Here is a 20,392-nt window from a genome sequence, read left to right as displayed (position 1 = left end):
GGCTATGCGTGTCCCATGTCAAATTCGCTACAACACCTCTATTTTACAGCCCATTATAAACCCGTAGCAGCTCACTAGATTGAGTGCCCTAACTTGTAGGCTAATGGTACGTTTTAGTGGGCAAGTGAAAGTCAATTATAGGGCTATCCAAAGGCTGAGGGAGCAGGGGTATTACACAAGAGGCTGTAGGAGAAGGGGAAACGCACTGCATCTCCAGTGCTGGAGGCGTCATCACAGACCCTGGTTCGATTCCAGGCTGTATCACAACCAGGCCGTGATTGGGAGTCCCATAGGGCGGCGCACAATTGGCCCAGCGTCGTCCGGGTTAGGGTTTGGCCGGGGGTAGGCCGTCATTGTAAAATAAGAATTTGTTCTTAACTGACTTTCCTAGTTAAATACAAATTGCACAAACCAAGCTAATCTGAGATACTGTTTGAATATATAATAATTTTGGCTACCACTGGTCCACTTTCTAGAGGCTGTTAGGTTTTAATAATGGAACCTAAAATTACTGTCTTAGAGGGGGCTTTAGCCAAACCCCAGGCCACAGTGGCAAGGTCCCTGACAGGGGTTTGGGGGGGGCAGCTTGACAGGACCCACAATCCTTTTCCACGCTATCCGTGACCTACAGTCGCAAGATAATAAGCATAGGCCTATAAGTCTACTTCATTGGAAGTGTAGCGTATATTAAACACCATGCCGTTACGCACAAGTTTATAAGTTAACATTTTTGTTTCGACATATAGGCTGCTGGCCAAGCTGTTACTCTCTCGTTTACTGTGCACGGCGTCGGCATACGCAGGAGGTTGATGATGACATTGTTACGAAATTCGAAGGGTGCCATGTCTGCACGCAACTTCATGTCTCATCACAGTCTGACAACGCACCGTTGCTGTTATAATGGTATTGCTTTGGGGATACCGTGTGTGTGTGTGTGTGTGTGTGTGTGTCTTCGGATTGTGTAATGCACCAAAGTACCTTTCAACGATCAACGATTTATTCTATATTGGTCAAGATACTCATGATGGTTTTAGACCCATGATTGAGGGGGGATTGGAGTCTAGAGGTATAGTACCTGTGCAATGTTAGATTCCTCTTTCCAGAAGTGTCCAAATGAGTCCCACATGAGCTAGACTAGGGCTCACCTGGAAAGAGCCAGAGTGAAGGGGTCCATTTCCTAATGTCTTGGACCAATCCGAAGTGAAGGGGGTCCATTTCCTAATGTCTTGGACCAATCCGAAGTGAAGGGGGTCCATTTCCTAATGTCTTGAACCAATCCTGAGTGAAGGGGGTCCATTTCCTAATGTCTTGGACTAATCCAGAGTGAGGGGGGTCATTTCCTAACGTCTTGGACCAATCCTGAGTGAAGGGGGTCCATTTCCTAATGTCTTGGACTAATCCAGAGTGAAGGGGGGTCATTTCCTAATGTCTTGAACCAATCCTGAGTGAAGGGGGTCAATTTCCTAATGTCTTGGACCAATCTAGAGTGAAGGGGGTCCATTTCCTAATGTCTTGGACCAATCCAGAGTGAAGGGTGTCCATTTCCCTATGTCTTGGACCAATCCAGAGTGAAGGGGGTCCATTTCCTAATGTATTGGACCAATCCAGAGTGAAGGGGGTCCATTTCCTAATGTCTTGCACCAATCCAGAGTGAAGGGGGTCCATTTCCTAATGTCTTGAACCAATCCAGAGTGAAGGGGGTCCATTTCCTAATGTCTTGGACCAATCCAGAGTGAAGGGGGTCCATTTCCTAATGTCTTGGACCAATCCAGAGTGAATGGGGGGCCATTTCCTAATGTCTTGGACCAATCCAGAGTGAATGGGGGGCCATTTCCTAATGTCTTATACCAATCCAGAGTGAAGGGGGTCCATTTCCTAATGTCTTGGCCCAATCTAGATGAATGCAGTGAAGGAGTGGTAAGTAGAAACAGAGTGAGCAGGGGGATTAAGACTAGGACTAGTATTCATGTGGGTAGGAGGTTAATCTGTAATCAGATTATGGCTGTGGACCGTGGGGCCAGGGTTCCTGTACCATCTGTCAACAACCACGTACTCATGGGAATCTGGTAGCCTGGTCCCAGATATGTTTGTTTTGCCAACAACCATGGGGGGCCAGTATGGAAAAAAATATAAAAATGTATGAAATGTATGCACTCACTACTGTAAATCGCTCTGGATAAGAGCGTCTGCTAAATGACTAAAATGTAAATGTAAAATGTTGTTGCAACAGCACAAACAGATCTGGGACCAGTTAGGAATTTGGGGATTCCATCTGAAAAACCATTAGGCAATATAATATGTTTAGGCAAGTACAGACAACGTTGGTGTCGTGTCTGTAGAGTGAACAGAACTGGAATTACAGGATTTCTTTACTTCAGATCAGTGTTGGAAAATAACTGCTAAATAACTGCTAAGAAAGAAATCCTTCAAAATACATATTTGTATCCTCAGTATGAAATACAGATCTTAACACTTTGAATGTTTTCTGAAGCAGAGAAATATGTAATTGAGCCCATTGTTGTGAGTGTGCTCAACCGTTAAATGACTTCTCAGTCTTCTGTGTTTACCTGAGCAGAGTTTAGAGGTAAGACGTAGATGATTGTGGACTACAGAAAAAGGAGGACCGAGCACGCCCCCGTTCTCATCGACGGGGCTGTAGTGGAGCAGGTCAAAAAATTGCCAAAGACTCCAGCCACCCTAGTCATAGACTGTTCTCTCTACTACCGCATGGCAAGCGGTACCGAGCATCAAGTCTAGGTCCAAAAGGCTTCTTAACAGCTTCTACACCCCAAGCCATAAGACTCAATTACCTTGACTAACCGATACCCCCTGTATATAGCCTCCACATTGACTCTGTACCGGAACCCCCTGTATATAGCCTCCACATTGACTCTGTACCGTAACACCCTGTATATTGCCTCCACATCGACTCTGTACCGGAACCCCCTGTATATAGTCTCCACATTGACTCTGTACCGTAACACCCTGTATATAGCCTCCACATTGACTCTGCACCGGTACCCTCTGTATATAGCCTCCACATTGACTCTGTACCGGTACCCCCTGTATATGGTCTCCACATTGACTCTGTACCGGTACCCCTGTATATAGCCTCCACATTGACTCTGTACCGGAACCCCCTGTATACAGCCTCCACATTGACTCTTTACCGGTACCCCCTGTACATGGCCTTCACATTGACTCTGTACCGGAACCCCCTGTATATAGCCTCCACATTGACGCTGTACCGGTACCCCTTGTATATAGCCTCGCTACTGTTATTTTATTGTTGCTCCTAAATTATAAAAAAAAAATATATATATATATAGAATTTCTTTACCACAGGTTATTTTAGTAAATACTTTCTTAACACTTATTTTTTTTATAACTGCATTGTTGGTTAAGGGTTTGTAAGTAAGCATTTCGCGGTAAGGTCTACAACTGTTGTATTTGGGCGGATGTGTCAAATAAAATTTGATTTGATTTGATTAGAAGAGGTTGTTTGCTGTTTTTGATATTAAGTAGACACACATGGCTCGTGCACTATCCCACTGAGAGATCAGGTAAACACCTGGGCTTTACCTCCCCTGAACTATAGGTAGACTACAGGTATTCTACATGTTGGTAACCACCAAGTACTCATTTCCTAAACCATGATGACAGAATGTTGTCACAACATAATACACCTCCACTGCCACAGTAGCTTCACATTAGCCTGGTCTCAGATCTGTTGGTGACAACGCCCGTTAGAGTTGTCAAGAGAGCACAATGAGATCTGGGACCAGGCTATTTTCAAATGCGTCTCCGCCTGAAATAACGAATGCAAAGCAAACTTAACATCTCAACACTTTGATACAACGTTAACTATTTCATTTCCTGCTGCATGTTTTAATTTCCTGCTGCATGTTTTAATTTCCTGCTGCATGTTTTAATTTCCTGCTGCATGTTTTAATTTCCTGCTGCATGAACTATATATTTGTTATATTTATTTTATACCTACATGTATGTTTGCCTGCCTCTGCTCCTCTCTCCCTGAGGGTTTTAACTCGCAACTGAAATAGATGTCATACTTGGTTGGTACTTTAGCTAGGAATTTCTGACTGCTTATTTATCTTAGTGAAGGTTAGCCCGTGGTCAAGGCCTGATATCCTGCTAGCTACTCTGTGAGAGGACCCTCTGTGGATTTGAGACCTACAACAACATTGGTGTAACAATAACTGCCTCAGTACCAGTCACAGGCTGTGTCTGAAATGACCTGTGTAGAGAACTACATTTCACCAAGGGCCCACATAGGGTACATAGTAGTTCAGTATACAGAGAATAGGGTGCCATTTTGGATCCAGACCCAGTCTCCCTACCGTTATGATATAACCAGGCCTGTAGCTATATGTTATAATTGGGTTCATGAGCAGAAGGAAGGGAGAAGGGAGGCTTCCACACCTTTGTTCCAGAAAACAGCCTTACTTAATGATCTCACCTCTCAGCCATCGCTATTATCTCAGGAGGTTTTTAAGGGGAGGAGAGAAAAATATTGGGATAGGAAGCATTCCACTCTCTTGTGTCTTTAGAGAGATGTGGAGGAAAGTAAAGTAGAGACAGGGGAGGGAGGGAGGGACAAGGGAGCAAACAGAGAAAAACAGTGTGTGTGAGAGAGAGAGAGAGAGAGAGAGAGAGAGAGAGAGAGAGAGAGAGAGAGAGAGAGAGAGAGAGGGTAAGTGGAGTGAGTGAGTGAGAGAGTGAGACAGAAAGAGAGAAGTTTGAGGGAAGGAGAGAGGGGGGAGCGAGACAGAAAGAGAGAAGTTTCAGGGAAGGAGAGAGGGAGGGAGCGAGACAGAAAGAGAGACGTTTGAGGGAAGGAGAGAGGGAGGGAGCGAGACAGGCATGTGAGAAGTATTAGCAGATTACTGCATCAGAGAGCGTGACGGGACATGAACAGAACAGGTACACGTGGGACATTCCACCCGTCTCTGAGTGACTCCGTCAGTATGGGGACGTGGCGATGCCCCTTTGGAGCAATTAAAGGAGGATTTCAAGGTTGGGGTCAATTCCATTTCTGAAATTCCAATTTATATTGGAACAGTTTACTTTCTGAAATGACTGAATTGAAATGGAATTGACCCTGGAGGACATAAGCAGAGAGGATGCAGCTTCAACTGTACAGTATCATACTGTAGGCCTAGATGTCTGACCCAGGTTGAAGTACAGGGAATCATTTGATACAGAGGATACTTATTGCACAAATGACCCTGAAGCAGAGTTCCAATAGTAGACAATAGTCACAAATTATTCCTTGATCAACCTGAAGCCTACAGAGATATTGGCTCCAGGCAGGCTAGGTTTGCCTCGTTCGACCATCGTGACTTACACGTCACATTCTGTTTCTCTGTAAACACATTAGTCAGTTGGTTTCACCAGCCAAAGGCTGGGTTAGAGTTAAGGTGTTCTGGCATTACCACACCTTCAAGGAAAGCCTGGAAGGAAAGTGCAGAAAAAGCCTGGAAATGATTTTAGGGTTAAAAGAGGCAGACAGGGTTAAAGCTGCAATACGTAACTTTTTGGGAGACCCGACCAAATTCACATAGAAATGTGTGTTATAGATCTGTCATTCTCCTTGAAAGCAAGTCTAAGAAGCCGTAGATCTGTTCTATGTGCACTAGTTCTATGCTTCTCGTTCTTAAGTTTTGTTTTTGCATCTTTTACTTTCGGTTTTTGTACACCAGCTACAAGCAGCTGAAAATAAAATATTTATGCTTATGGAAAATATATTTCACAGTGGTTTAGATGGTACAATGATTGTCTACACTATACTTACTTGTTTAGTCACATAAACTGAAATTAGGCAAACTATTACAATATTAGCAACCAGGAAATGGCGGAGTGATTTCTGCACAGTGCATCTTTAAGGGAGGCAGGCTGGGTTAAGGCTTGCACACATCACACCAAATGTGGATGTAATTATACATATAAAATCTGTTTTCACTCGGTTTGCGAATTACTGCAGGTTCTCTGTTCAGAGGTGCTAAGTACTCTCACTGTTATTGTGTCTGAGCCCATAGGGTTAAGGGAAGGGTTTCCTATTGTTGTGTCTGAGCCTATAGGGTTAAGGGAAGAGTTTCCTATTGTTGTGTCTGAGCCTATAGGGTTAAGGGAAGAGTTTCCTATTTTTGTGTCTGAGCCTATAGGGTTAAGGGAAGAGTTTCCAGGCAGAAAGGGTTAGGAAAAAGACCTGATTGACAGTAATGATATTATCGAAGCTCTTACAGCAGATCAAGAGTAAACAGTGACAGCAAACAGCATGGGAATATCTCTAAGGTTGACCTCTATGGTCACAACAGGATACAAGTCAAATCAAATGTTATTTGTCACTAGTGCCAAATACAACAGGTGTAAACCTTACAGTGAAATGCTTACTTACAAGCCCTTAACCAACAAATCAGTTTTAAGAAAAAGAAGTGATAAGTAAAAAGGAAAAAAAAGAAAGAAAGAATATATATAAAAAACATAACATTTGAAAAGTAACAAATAATTAAAGAGCAGCAGTAAAATAACAGACACCGGTACAGAGTCAATGTGCGGGAGCACAGGTTAGTCGAGGTAGTTGAGGTAAAACTGTATATACACGTAGGTAGAGTTATTAAAGTGACTATGCATGGTTAATAAACAGAGAGTAGCAGCAGTGTAAAAGAGGGGGACAATGCAAATAGTCTGGGTAGCCATTTGATTAGCTGTTCAGGAGTCTTATGGCTTGGGGTAGAAGCTGTTTAGAAGCCTCTTGGACCTAGACTTGGCACTCCGGTATCGCTTGCCGTGTGGTAGCAGAGAGAACAGTCTATGACTACGGTGGCTGGAGTCTTTGACAATTTTTAGGGCCTTCCTCTGACACCGCCTGGTATAGAGGTCATGGATGGCAGGAAGCTTGGCCCCAGTAATGTACTGGACCATACACACTGCCCTCTGTAGTGCCTTGCGGTCGGAGGTGAGCAGTTGTCATATCAGCCAGTGATGCAACCAGTCAGGATGCTCTCGATGGTGAAGCTGTAGAGGATCTGAGGACACATGCCAAATTATTTCAGTCTCCTGAGGGGGAATAGGCTTTGTCGTGCCCTCTTCACGACTGTCTCGGTGTGTTTGGATCATGATAGTTTGTTGGTGATGTGGACACCAAGGAACTTGAAGCTCTCAACCTGCTCCACTGCAGCCCCGTCGATGTGAATGGGGGCATGCTCGGTCCTCCTTTTCCTGTAGTCCACAATCATCTCATTTTTCTTGATCACGCTGAGGGAGAGGTTGTTGTCCTGGCACTTCCGTCAGGAAGTCTATAAACAAGTTGCAGAGGGAGGTGTTTAGTCCCAGGATCCTTAGCTTAGTGATGAGCTTTGAGGGCACTATGGTGTTGAATGCTGAGCTGTAGCCAATGAACAGCATTCTCACGTAGGTGTTCCTTTTGTCCAGGTGGGAAAGGCGCAGTGTGGAGTGCAATAGAGATTGCATCATCTGTGGATCTGTTGGGGCGGTATGCAAATTGGAGTGGGTCTAGGGTTTCTGGGATAATGGTGTTGATGTGAGCAATGACCAGCCTTTCAAAGCACTTCATGGCTACGGACGTGAGTGCTACGGATCGGTAGTCATTTAGGCAGGTTACCTTAGTGTTCTTGGGCACAGGGACTATGGTGGTCTGCTTAAACATGTTGGTATTACAGACTCAGTTAGGGACAGGTTGAAAATGTCAGTGAAGACATTTGCCAGTTGGTCAGCGCATGCTCGGAGTACACGTCCTGGTAATCTGTTTGTACCTGCGGCCTTGTGAATGTTAACCTGTTTAAAGCTCTTACTCACATCGGCTATGGAGAGCGCGATCACACAGTCGTCCGGAACAACTGATGCTCTCTTGCATGCTTCAGTGTTACTTGCCTCGAAGCGAGCGTAGAAGTAATTTATCTCGTCTGGTAGGCTCGTGTCACTGGGCAGCTTGCGGCTGTGCTTCCCTTTGTGGTCTGTAACAGTTTTCAAGCCCTGCCACAGCCGACGAGTGTCGGAGCCAGTGTAGTAGCCAGTGTAGTAGCCGGTGTAGTAGCCAGTGTAGTACGTACAGGCCCTGAAGCTAGGTCATTCTCTGATACAAACAAAATCGAAGTATTATACTATCTGATACAGACCAGAGTCAGCAAAAACAAACTAAATGGTCCCGCCCCTAAGGAAAGGATGCTTCCAGTAACCTGTCAGTCATCACTGAGTGACAGGCAGAGACAGCCAGTCATTATCAGATGTGAACCAATAGCTTACTGACCCTCCCCCTATCTCCTCTCCTATAGGTTGATGGCTTCTTCACCTTGTTGTTTGGCCTGGCCAGCATCAACACCCTGACTGTCATCAGTGTCACCAGATACATCAAGGGATGCCAGCCTAACAAAGGTCAGAATAACATAAATTATAACACAAAGAACAGAATAACATATCAATTATAACAGCTAAGCTATCATCTCAAGTAGGTTGACAAAATGCTGGTAACTTCCTCCGAATTCTCTGGTTTTCCAGAAAGTCCGTTTTATGATTAAAATCAAATCAAATCAAATCAAACTTTATTTGTCACATGCGCCAAGTGTTGACCTTACCGTGAAATGCTTACTTACAAGCCCTTAACCAACAGTGCAGTTCAAGAAGATTTATGAACATATTTACCAAATAAACTAAAGTAAAATATAATAAAAAGTACCTGCCTTGTTTAGGGGCAGAATAACTGATTTTTACCTTGTCAGCTCGGGATTTGATCCAGCAACCTGTCAGTTACTGGCCCAATGCTCTAACCTCTAGGCTACCTGCTGCTGCCCCTAATACCTATCAACAGCAAACTTAGGAAATTCCTCTGCATTATCATTAACAGCAGACTTGTACATTTCCTCAGTGAAAACTGAGCAAATGTCCAATTGGCTTTAACAAATTACCGTACGACAAACCACGTATTCACTCTGCACACCCTAATTGACAAACAAACAAACCAAAACAAAGGCAAAGTCTTCTCATACTTTGTTGATTTAAAAAAAGCTTGACTCAATTTGGCACATGGGTCTGCTATACAGATTTATGGAAAGTGGTGTTGGGGGAAAAACATCCAACATTATAAAATCCATGAACACAAACAACAAGCGTGCAGTTAAAATTGGCAAAAAACACACATTTCTTTCCACAGGGCCGTTGGGTGAGACAGGGATTCAGCTAGAGCCCCACTCTCTTCAACATATATATCAACAAATTGGTGAGGGCACTAGAACAGTCTGCAGCACCCGGCCTCACCCTACTAGAATCTGAAGTCAAATGTCTACTATTGGTTGATGATATGGTGCTTCTGTCCCAAACCAAGGAGGGCCTACAGCAGCACCTAGTTCTTCTACACAGATTCTGTCAGACCTGGGCCCTGACAGTAAATCTCAGTAAGACAAAAATAATTGTGTTTCAAAAAAGGTCCAGTTGCTAGGACCACAAATACAAATTCCATCTAGACACCGTTGCTCTGAATCTGGACAAAAATACTTTAATCAGTTATAGAACCCATTACCCTTTGTGGTTGTGATGTCTGGGGTCCGCTCACCAACCAAGATTTCACAAAATGGGACCATCACCAAATTGAGACTCTGAATGCAGAATTCTGCAAAAACATCCTCCGTGTACAACGTAAAACACCAAATAATACATGCAGAGCAGAATTAGGCCGATACCCGGTAATTGCCAAAATACAAAAAGAGCCGTTAAATTATACAACCAACTAAACGAAAGCGATTCCCAAACCTTCCATAACAAGGCCATCACCTACAGAATGATGAACTTGGAGAAGACTTGCATAAAGTCCAGGGAAGTCCCTTGAGGGCCATTGTGGTATTGGCTTGGGGGGGGGTGTACACAGCCATGACCATAATCGAAGTAAAATCTCTTGGGAGATAATACAGTCAGCATTTGATTCTGAGGTATTTTAGGTCGGGTGAACAAAAGGACTTGAGTTCCTGTATGTTATCACAATTACACCATGAGTCGTTAATCATGAAAACATACAGTTGAAGTCGGAAGTTTACATACACCTTAGCCAAACACATTTAAACTCAGTTTTTCACAATTCCTGACATTTAATCCTAGTAAAAAATGCCCAGTCTTAGGTCAGTTAGGATCACCACTTTATTTTAAGAATGTGAAATGTCAGAATAATAGTAGAGAGAATGATTTATTTCAGCTTTTAATTCTTTCATCACATTCCCAGTGGGTCAGAAGTTTACATACACTCAGTTAGTATTTGGTAGCATTGCCTTTAAGTTGTTTAACTTGGGTCAAAACGTTTTGGGGAGCCTTCCACAAGCTTCCCCACAATAAGTTGGGTGAATTTTGAACCATTCCTCCTGACAGAGCGGGTGTAACTGAGTCAGGTTTGTAGGCCTCCTTGCTCGCACACGCTTTTTCAGTTCTGCCCACAAATATTCTATGGGATTGAGGTCAGGGCTTTGTGATGGCCACTCCAATACCTTGACTTTGCTGTCCTTAAGCCATTTTGCCACAACTTTGGAAAGTATGCTTGGGGTCATTGTCCATTTGGAAGACCCATTTGCGACCAAGCTTTAACTTCCTGACTGATGTCTTGAGATGTTGCTTCAATATATCCACATAATTTTCCCGCCTCATGATGCCATCTATTTTGTGAAGTGCACCAGTCCCTCCTGCAGCAAAGCACCCCCACAACGTGATGCTGCCACCCCCGTGCTTCACGGTTGGGATGGTGTTCTTCGGCTTGCAAGCGTCCCCCTTTTCCTCCTAAAATAATGATGGTCATTATGGCCAAACAGTTCTATTTTTGTTTCATCAGACCAGAGGACATTTCTCCAAAAAGTACGATCTTTGTCCCCATGTGCAGTTGCAAACTGTTGTCTGGCTTTTTTATGGCAGTTTTGGAGCAATGGCTCTTCCTTGCTGAGAGGCCTTTCAGGTTATGTCGACATAGGACTCGCCTGTCAGAAGCTTCTAAAGCCATGACCCACTGTAATTGTGATACAGTGAATTATAAGTGAAATAATCTGTCTGTAAACAATTGTTGGAAAAATTACTTGTGTCATGCACAAAGTAGATGTCCTTACCGACTTGCCAAAACTATAGTTTGTTAACAAGAAATTTGTGGAGTGGTTGAAAACTAGTTTTAATGACTCCAACTTAAGTGTATGTAAACTTCCGACTTCAACTGTACACCCCCACCCTTCTTCTTCTTCCGGAGAGATGTTTATTCCTGTCGGCGCGATGAACTGAGAATCCAGTTGGACCAAATCCAAACAGTATATCCCAGAGAGAGACATGTTTCTGTGAAACAAAGTATGTTACAATCCCTGATGTCTCTCTGGAAAGAAGTTAGGGTGCGGCCCATAGGGCCTGGTCAAAAGTAGTGCACTAAATAGGGAACACAGTGTCAGCCCTGGTCAAAAGTAGTGCTCTAAATAGGGAACATGCTGTCAATTGGGGAGTCACATTCCAGTAGGTCTTATCTGACAAGAGAAGAAAGAGCGTGATATATGTTGTTCTCGCTGTTAATGGGCTGTCATTACTGGCTGGATTTATGGAAGGAAATTACTGTTTGATTAATGATAACTATTATAGTACATTCTCTACACCAGACCTGCCAATTAACTTCACTTGAGGTGAGGTTGAGGTGAGGAATGTCTTAACTACTTGGTAATAATAGAATAACTGCCTCTGTTAACTTCTGTTGTTACCACTCTATGGTGGGTTGATTGCTCCGAAGGGGAGGTTTAACAGTATTTTTTGAGGTTATTCAGAAAAATTGCAGCATGGCTGACATCTTGGGTTGACTAGGCTATTCATCAATCAATTGTATACAATTTAATACATTCGTTTTTTAGTTCATCAGTTGACTGGATCTTGTACTGTATCGGTCATTACTTGATTGTGTGCTAAACTTGTTTCATAAATCATATCACATTGAAATGATTTGAAATTGATCGGTCAGATTGGCCTTCAATACCTTCAATTAGACTATTGTGTTACATCATTTACTAAGGAGGCACTAAAAAGCGTATCACCTCATAGAGGATTCACACAGCATGTCCTGTAGTCAGATATAAGTGACTGATTCATTATGTTGCTCATTGGAAGCACACCATCACAACAATCGATTCTTTCTCTTCTCACTGAATACAAACCTATATGTACTTTGTCAAGAAAGGTTATTTTCAGTGGGAGTGATTTACAAGTGCTTGGGGTCTGAAAAAGAGACTCATTGTTCATAAAATGTCACAGTCTGACATTCATAACTGGGGTGGAAAGAATTCTGGATTTTAACGTGCCAGCCTCCATCCAACTTCTCCTGTCGCGTGTTTGAAGCGGAATATCATTTGGAAATCAGAGCCCTTTTTAGAGAGGGTGACACACTGATCTAGGATCAGGGACTACAGAGAACAACAAATGGTGTCACGCCCTGGCCATAGAGAGGGTTTTATCCTCTATTTTGGTTAGGCCAGGGTGTGACTAGGGTGGGCATTCTATGTTCCTTTTTCTATGTTTTGGTATTTCTTTGTTTTGGCCGGGTATGGTTCTCAATCAGGGACAGCTGTCTATCGTTGTCTCTGATTGGGAACCATACTTAGGTAGCCTTTTCCCACAGGGTTGGTGTGGGTAGTTGTTTTCTGTTTGGTGTGTTCACCTGACAGAGCTGTTGCGTTTTATTCCACTTTGGTTTTTTGTTTCAGTGTTCAAGTTATAATAAATATCATGAACACATACCACGCTGCGCTTTGGTCTACTCCTTCTTCCACAGACCACCGTTACAAATGGTTCTATATTGCACCGGATAAGGGCTATTTGGCTTGTGACCATAGCAGATCTCCTGAGGGTGACTGCAGGATTATTGGGAAATGTTGAGGGTGACTGCAGGATTATAGGGAAATGTTGAGGGTGACTGTAGGATTATAGGGAAATGTTGAGGGTGACTGCAGGATTAAAGGGAAATGTTGAGGGTGACTGCAGGATTAAAGGGAAATGTTGAGGGTGACTGTAGGATTATAGGGAAATGTTCAGGGTGACTGCAGGATTATAGTGAAAAATTGAGGGTGACTGCAGCATTAAAGGGAAATGTTGAGGGTGACTGCAGGATTAAAGGGAAATGTTGAGGGTGACTGTAGGATTATAGGGAAATGTTGAGGGTGACTGCAGGATTAAAGGGAAATGTTGAGGGTGACTGTAGGATTAAAGAGAAATGTTGAGGGTGACTGCAGAATTAAAGGGAAATGTTGAGGGTGACTGTAGGACTATAGGGAAATGTTGAGGGTGACTGCAGCATTAAAGAGAAATGTTGAGGGTGACTGTAGGATTATAGGGAAATGTTGATGGTGACTGCAGGATTATAGGGAAATGTTGAGGGTGACTGCAGGATTAAAGGGAAATGTTGAGGGTGACTGAAGGATTATATGGAAATGTTGAGGGTGACTGCAGGATTAAAGGGAAATGTTGAGGGTGACTGCAGGATTAAAGGGAAATGTTGAGGGTGACGGCAGGATTAAAGGGAAATGTTGAGGGTGACTGTAGGATTATAGGGAAATGCTGAGGGTGACTGCAGGATTAAAGGGAAATGCTGAGGGTGACTGCAGGATTAAAGGGAAATGTTGAGGGTGACTGAAGGATTATAGGGAAATGTTGAGGGTGACTGCAGGATTAAAGGGAAATGTTGAGGGTGACTGCAGGATTATAGGGAAATGTTGAGGGTAACTGCAGGATTATAGGTAAATATTGAGGGTGACTGCAGGATTATAGGGAAATGTTGATGGTGACTGCAGGATTAAAGGGAAATGTTGAGGGTGACTGCAGGATTAAAGGGAAATGTTGAGGGTGACTGTAGGATTATAGAGAAATGTTGATGTTGACTGCAGGATTATAGGGAAAAATTGAGGGTGACTGCAGGAATAAAGGGAAATGTTGAGGGTCGCTGTAGGATTAAAGGGGAATGTTGAGGGTGACTGCAGGATTAAAGGGAAATGTTGAGGGTGACGGCAGGATTAAAGGGAAATGTTGAGGGTGACTGTAGGATTATAGGGAAATGCTGCGGGTGACTGCAGGATTAAAGGGAAATGTTGAGGGTGACTGTAGGACTATAGGGAAATGTTGAGGGTGACTGCAGGATTAAAGAGAAATGTTGAGGGTGACTGTAGGATTATAGGGAAATGTTGAGGGTGACTGCAGGATTATAGGGAAATGTTGAGGGTGACTGCAGGATTAAAGGGAAATGTTGAGGGTGACTGAAGGATTATATGGAAATGTTGAGGGTGACTGCAGGATTAAAGGGAAATGTTGAGGGTGACTGCAGGATTATAGGGAAATGTTGAGGGTGACTGCAGGATTAAAGGGAAATGTTGAGGGTGACTGCAGGATTAAAGTGAAATGTTGAGGGTGACGGCAGGATTAAAGGGAAATGTTGAGGGTGACTGTAGGATTATAGGGAAATGCTGAGGGTGACTGCAGGATTAAAGGGAAATGTTGAGGGTGACTGTAGGATTATAGGGAAATGTTGAGGGTGACTGCAGGATTATAGGGAAATGTTAAGGGTGAATGCAGGATTAAAGGGAAATGTTGAGGGTGACTGAAGGATTATATGGAAATGTTGAGGATGACTGCAGGATTAAAGGGAAATGTTGAGGGTGACTGTAGGATTAAAGGGAAATGTTGAGGGTGACTGCAGGATTAAAGGGAAATGTTGAGGGTGACGGCAGGATTAAAGGGAAATGTTGAGGATGACTGTAGGATTATAGGGAAATGCTGAGGGTGACTGCAGGATTAAAGGGAAATGTTGAGGGTGACTGAAGGATTATAGGGAAATGTTGAGGGTGACTGCAGGATTAAAGGGAAATGTTGAGGGTGACTGCAGGATTAAAGGGAAATGTTGAGGGTAACTGCAGGATTATAGGGAAATATTGAGGGTGACTGCAGGATTAAAGGGAAATGTCTAGGGTGACTGTAGGATTATAGGGACATGATGCGGGTGACTGCAGGATTAAAGGGAAATGTTGAGGGTGACTGCAGGCTTATAGGGAAATGGTGAGGGTGACTGCAGGATTATAGGGAAATGTTTAGGGTGACTGTAGGATTAAAGGGAAATGTTGAGGGTGACTGTAGGATTATAGGGAAATGTTGAGAGTGACTGCAGGATTAAAGGGAAATGTTGAGGGTGACTGTAGGATTATAGGGAAATGTTGACGGTGACTGCAGGATTATAGGGAAATGTTGAGGGTGACTGTAGGATTATGGGAAATGTTGATGGTGACTGCAGGATTAAAGGGAAATGTTGAAGGTGACTGCAGGATTAAAGGGAAATGTTGAGGGTGACTGTAGGATTATAGAGAAATGTTGAGGGTGACTGCAGGATTATAGGGAAAAATTGAGGGTGACTGCAGGATTAAAGGGAAATGTTGAGGGTGACTGTAGGATTATAGGGAAATGTTGAGGGTGACTGCAGGATTAAAGGGACATGTTGAGTGACTGTAGGACTATAGGGAAATGTTGAGGGTGTCTGTAGGATTAAAGGGAAATGTTGAGGGTGACTGTAGGATTATAGGGAAATGTTGAGGGTGACTGCAGGATTAAAGGGAAATGTTGAGGGTGACTGCAGGATTAACGGGAAATGTTGAGGGTAACTGTAGGATTATAGGGAAAGGTTGAGGGTGACTGCAGGATTAAAGGGAAATGTTGAGGGTGACTGTAGGACTATAGGGAAATGTTGAGGGTGACTGCAGGATTAAAGAGAAATGTTGAGGGTGACTGTAGGATTATAGGGAAATGTTGAGGGTGACTGCAGGATTATAGGGAAATGTTGAGGGTGACTGCAGGATTAAAGGGAAATGTTGTGGGTGACTGAAGGATTATATGGAAATGTTGAGGGTGTCTGCAGGATTAAAGGGAAATGTTGAGGGTGACTGCAGGATTATAGGGAATTGTTGAGGGTGACTGCAGGATTAAAGGGAAATGTTGAGGGTGACTGCAGGATTAAAGGGAAATGTTGAGGGTGACGGCAGGATTAAAGGGAAATGTTGAGGGGGACTGTAGGATTATAGGGAAATGCTGAGGGTGACTGCAGGATTATAGGGAAATGTTGAGGGTAACTGCAGGATTATAGGGAAATATTGAGGGTGACTGCAGGATTAAAGGGAAATGTTGAGGGTGACTGTAGGATTATAGGGACATGTTGCGGGTGACTGCAGGATTAAAGGGAAATGTTCAGGGTGACTGCAGGATTATAGGGAAATGGTGAGGGTGACTGCAGGATTATAAGGAAATGTTGAGGGTGACTGCAGGATTATAGGGAAAAATTGAAGGTGACTGCAGGATTAAAGGGAAATGTTGAGGGTGACTGTAGGATTAAAGGGAAATGTTGAGGGTGACTGTAGGATTATAGGGAAATGTTGAGGGTGACAGCAGGATTAAAGGGAAATGTTGAGTGACTGTAGGACTATAGGGAAATGTTGAGGGTGTCTGCAGGATTAAAGGGAAATGTTGAGGGTGACTGTTGGATTATAGGGAAATGTTGAGGGTGACTGCAGGATTAAAGGGAAATGTTGAGGGTGACTGCAATATTAAAGGGAAATGTTGAGGGTGACTGTAGAATTATAGGGAAATGTTGAGGATGACTGCAGGATTATAGGGAAATGTTGAGGGTAACTGCAGGATTATAGGGAAAAATGAGGGTGACTTCAGGATTAAAGGGAAATGTTGAGGGTGACTGTAGGATTAAAGGGAAATGTTGAGGGTGACTGTAGGATTAAAGGGAAATGTTGAGGGTGACTGTAGGAATATAGGGAAATGTTGAGGGTGACTGCAGGATTATATGGAAAAATTCACGGTGACTGCAGGATTAAAGGGAAATGTTGAGGGTGACTGTAGGATTAAAGGGAAATGTTGAGGGTGACTGAAGGATTATAGGGAAATGTTGAGGGTGACTGCAGGATTAAAGGGAAATGTTGAGGGTGACTGCAGGATTAGAGGGAAATGTTGAGGGTAACTGCAGGATTATAGGTAAATATTGAGGGTGACTGCAGGATTATAGGGAAATGTTGATGGTGACTGCAGGATTAAAGGGAAATGTTGAGGGTGACTGCAGGATTAAAGGGAAATGTTGAGGGTGACTGTAGGATTATAGAGAAATGTTGATGGTGACTGCAGGATTATAGGGAAAAATTGAGGGTGACTGCAGGAATAAAGGGAAATGTTGAGGGTCGCTGTAGGATTAAAGGGAAATGTTGAGGGTGACTGTAGGATTATAGGGAAATATTGAGGGTGACTGCAGGATTAAAGGGAAATGTTGAGTGACTGTAGGACTATAGGGAAATGTTGAGGGTGTCTGCAGGATTAAAGGGAAATGTTGAGGGTGACTGTAGGATTATAGGGAAATGTTGAGGGTGACTGCAGGATTAAAGGGAAATGTTGAGGGTGACTGCAGGATTAAAGGGAAATGTTGAGGGTAACTGTAGGATTATAGGGAAATGTTGAGGGTGACTGCAGGATTAAAGGGAAATGTTGAGGGTGACTGCAGGATTAGAGGGAAATGTTGAGGGTAACTGCAGGATTATAGGTAAATATTGAGGGTGACTGCAGGATTATAGGGAAATGTTGATGGTGACTGCAGGATTAAAGGGAAATGTTGAGGGTGACTGCAGGATTAAAGGGAAATGTTGAGGGTGACTGTAGGATTATAGAGAAATGTTGATGGTGACTGCAGGATTATAGGGAAAAATTGAGGGTGACTGCAGGAATAAAGGGAAATGTTGAGGGTCGCTGTAGGATTAAAGGGAAATGTTGAGGGTGACTGTAGGATTATAGGGAAATATTGAGGGTGACTGCAGGATTAAAGGGAAATGTTGAGTGACTGTAGGACTATAGGGAAATGTTGAGGGTGTCTGCAGGATTAAAGGGAAATGTTGAGGGTGACTGTAGGATTATAGGGAAATGTTGAGGGTGACTGCAGGATTAAAGGGAAATGTTGAGGGTGACTGCAGGATTAAAGGGAAATGTTGAGGGTAACTGTAGGATTATAGGGAAATGTTGAGGGTGACTGCAGGATTAAAGGGAAATGTTGAGGGTGACTGTAGGACTATAGGGAAATGTTGAGGGTGACTGCAGGATTATAGGGAAATGTTGAGGGTGACTGCAGGATTATAGGGAAATTTTGAGGGTGACTGCAGGATTAAAGGGAAATGTTGAGGGTGACTGTAGGATTATAGGGAAATGTTGACGGTGACTGCAGGATTATAGGGAAACGTTGATGGTGACTGCAGGATTAAAGGGAAATGTTGAAGGTGACTGCAGGATTAAAGGGAAATGTTGAGGGTGACTGTAGGATTATAGAGAAATGTTGAGGGTGACTGCAGGATTATAGGGAAAAATTGAGGGTGACTGCAGGATTAAAGGGAAATGTTGAGGGTGACTGTAGGATTATAGGGAAATGTTGAGGGTGACTGCAGGATTAAAGGGACATGTTGAGTGACTGTAGGACTATAGGGAAATGTTGAGGGTGTCTGTAGGATTAAAGGGAAATGTTGAGGGTGACTGTAGGATTATAGGGAAATGTTGAGGGTGACTGCAGGATTAAAGGGAAATGTTGAGGGTGACTGCAGGATTAACGGGAAATGTTGAGGGTAACTGTAGGATTATAGGGAAAGGTTGAGGGTGACTGCAGGATTAAAGGGAAATGTTGAGTTTGACTGTAGGACTATAGGGAAATGTTGAGGGTGACTGCAGGATTAAAGAGAAATGTTGAGGGTGACTGTAGGATTATAGGGAAATGTTGAGGGTGACTGCAGGATTATAGGGAAATGTTGAGGGTGACTGCAGGATTAAAGGGAAATGTTGTGGGTGACTGAAGGATTATATGGAAATGTTGAGGGTGTCTGCAGGATTAAAGGGAAATGTTGAGGGTGACTGCAGGATTATAGGGAATTGTTGAGGGTGACTGCAGGATTAAAGGGAAATGTTGAGGGTGACTGCAGGATTAAAGGGAAATGTTGAGGGTGACGGCAGGATTAAAGGGAAATGTTGAGGGGGACTGTAGGATTATAGGGAAATGCTGAGGGTGACTGCAGGATTATAGGGAAATGTTGAGGGTAACTGCAGGATTATAGGGAAATATTGAGGGTGACTGCAGGATTAAAGGGAAATGTTGAGGGTGACTGTAGGATTATAGGGACATGTTGCGGGTGACTGCAGGATTAAAGGGAAATGTTCAGGGTGACTGCAGGATTATAGGGAAATGGTGAGGGTGACTGCAGGATTATAAGGAAATGTTGAGGGTGACTGCAGGATTATAGGGAAAAATTGAAGGTGACGGCAGGATTAAAGGGAAATGTTGAGGGTGACTGTAGGATTAAAGGGAAATGTTGAGGGTGACTGTAGGATTATAGGGAAATGTTGAGGGTGACAGCAGGATTAAAGGGAAATGTTGAGTGACTGTAGGACTATAGGGAAATGTTGAGGGTGTCTGCAGGATTAAAGGGAAATGTTGAGGGTGACTGTTGGATTAAAGGGAAATGTTGAGGGTGACTGCAGGATTAAAGGGAAATGTTGAGGGTGACTGCAATATTAAAGGGAAATGTTGAGGGTGACTGTAGAATTATAGGGAAATGTTGAGGATGACTGCAGGATTATAGGGAAATGTTGAGGGTAACTGCAGGATTATAGGGAAAAAATGAGGGTGACTTCAGGATTAAAGGGAAATGTTGAGGGTGACTGTAGGATTAAAGGGAAATGTTGAGGGTGACTGTAGGATTAAAGGGAAATGTTGAGGGTGACTGTAGGAATATAGGGAAATGTTGAGGGTGACTGCAGGATTATATGGAAAAATTCACGGTGACTGCAGGATTAAAGGGAAATGTTGAGGGTGACTGTAGGATTAAAGGGAAATGTTGAGGGTGACTGAAGGATTATAGGGAAATGTTGAGGGTGACTGCAGGATTAAAGGGAAATGTTGAGGGTGACTGCAGGATTATAGGGAAATGTTGAGGGTAACTGCAGGATTATAGGTAAATATTGAGGGTGACTGCAGGATTATAGGGAAATGTTGATGGTGACTGCAGGATTAAAGGGAAATGTTGAGGGTGACTGCAGGATTAAAGGGAAATGTTGAGGGTGACTGTAGGATTATAGAGAAATGTTGATGGTGACTGCAGGATTATAGGGAAAAATTGAGGGTGACTGCAGGAATAAAGGGAAATGTTGAGGGTCGCTGTAGGATTAAAGGGAAATGTTGAGGGTGACTGTAGGATTATAGGGAAATATTGAGGGTGACTGCAGGATTAAAGGGAAATGTTGAGTGACTGTAGGACTATAGGGAAATGTTGAGGGTGTCTGCAGGATTAAAGGGAAATGTTGAGGG

At 43.3% G+C, this 20,392-nt stretch overlaps 1 protein-coding gene across 1 annotated transcript in view; it reads left to right on the top strand.

Annotated features, from left to right (window-relative positions):
- Positions 1 to 20,392, top strand: part of LOC106578783 (visual pigment-like receptor peropsin) — an 80,204-nt gene that overhangs the window by 16,141 nt on the left and 43,671 nt on the right. The window contains exon 3 of the mRNA XM_045702272.1: positions 8,313 to 8,412. Coding sequence (XP_045558228.1) covers positions 8,313 to 8,412 — 100 coding nt within the window. The remainder of the gene's footprint in view (positions 1 to 8,312; positions 8,413 to 20,392) is intronic.

Source organism: Salmo salar, chromosome ssa19 (genome assembly GCF_905237065.1).
Source record: "Salmo salar chromosome ssa19, Ssal_v3.1, whole genome shotgun sequence".
Classification (NCBI taxonomy): Eukaryota; Metazoa; Chordata; class Actinopteri; order Salmoniformes; family Salmonidae; genus Salmo; species Salmo salar.
This window is presented reverse-complemented; position numbering and strand designations above follow the sequence as displayed.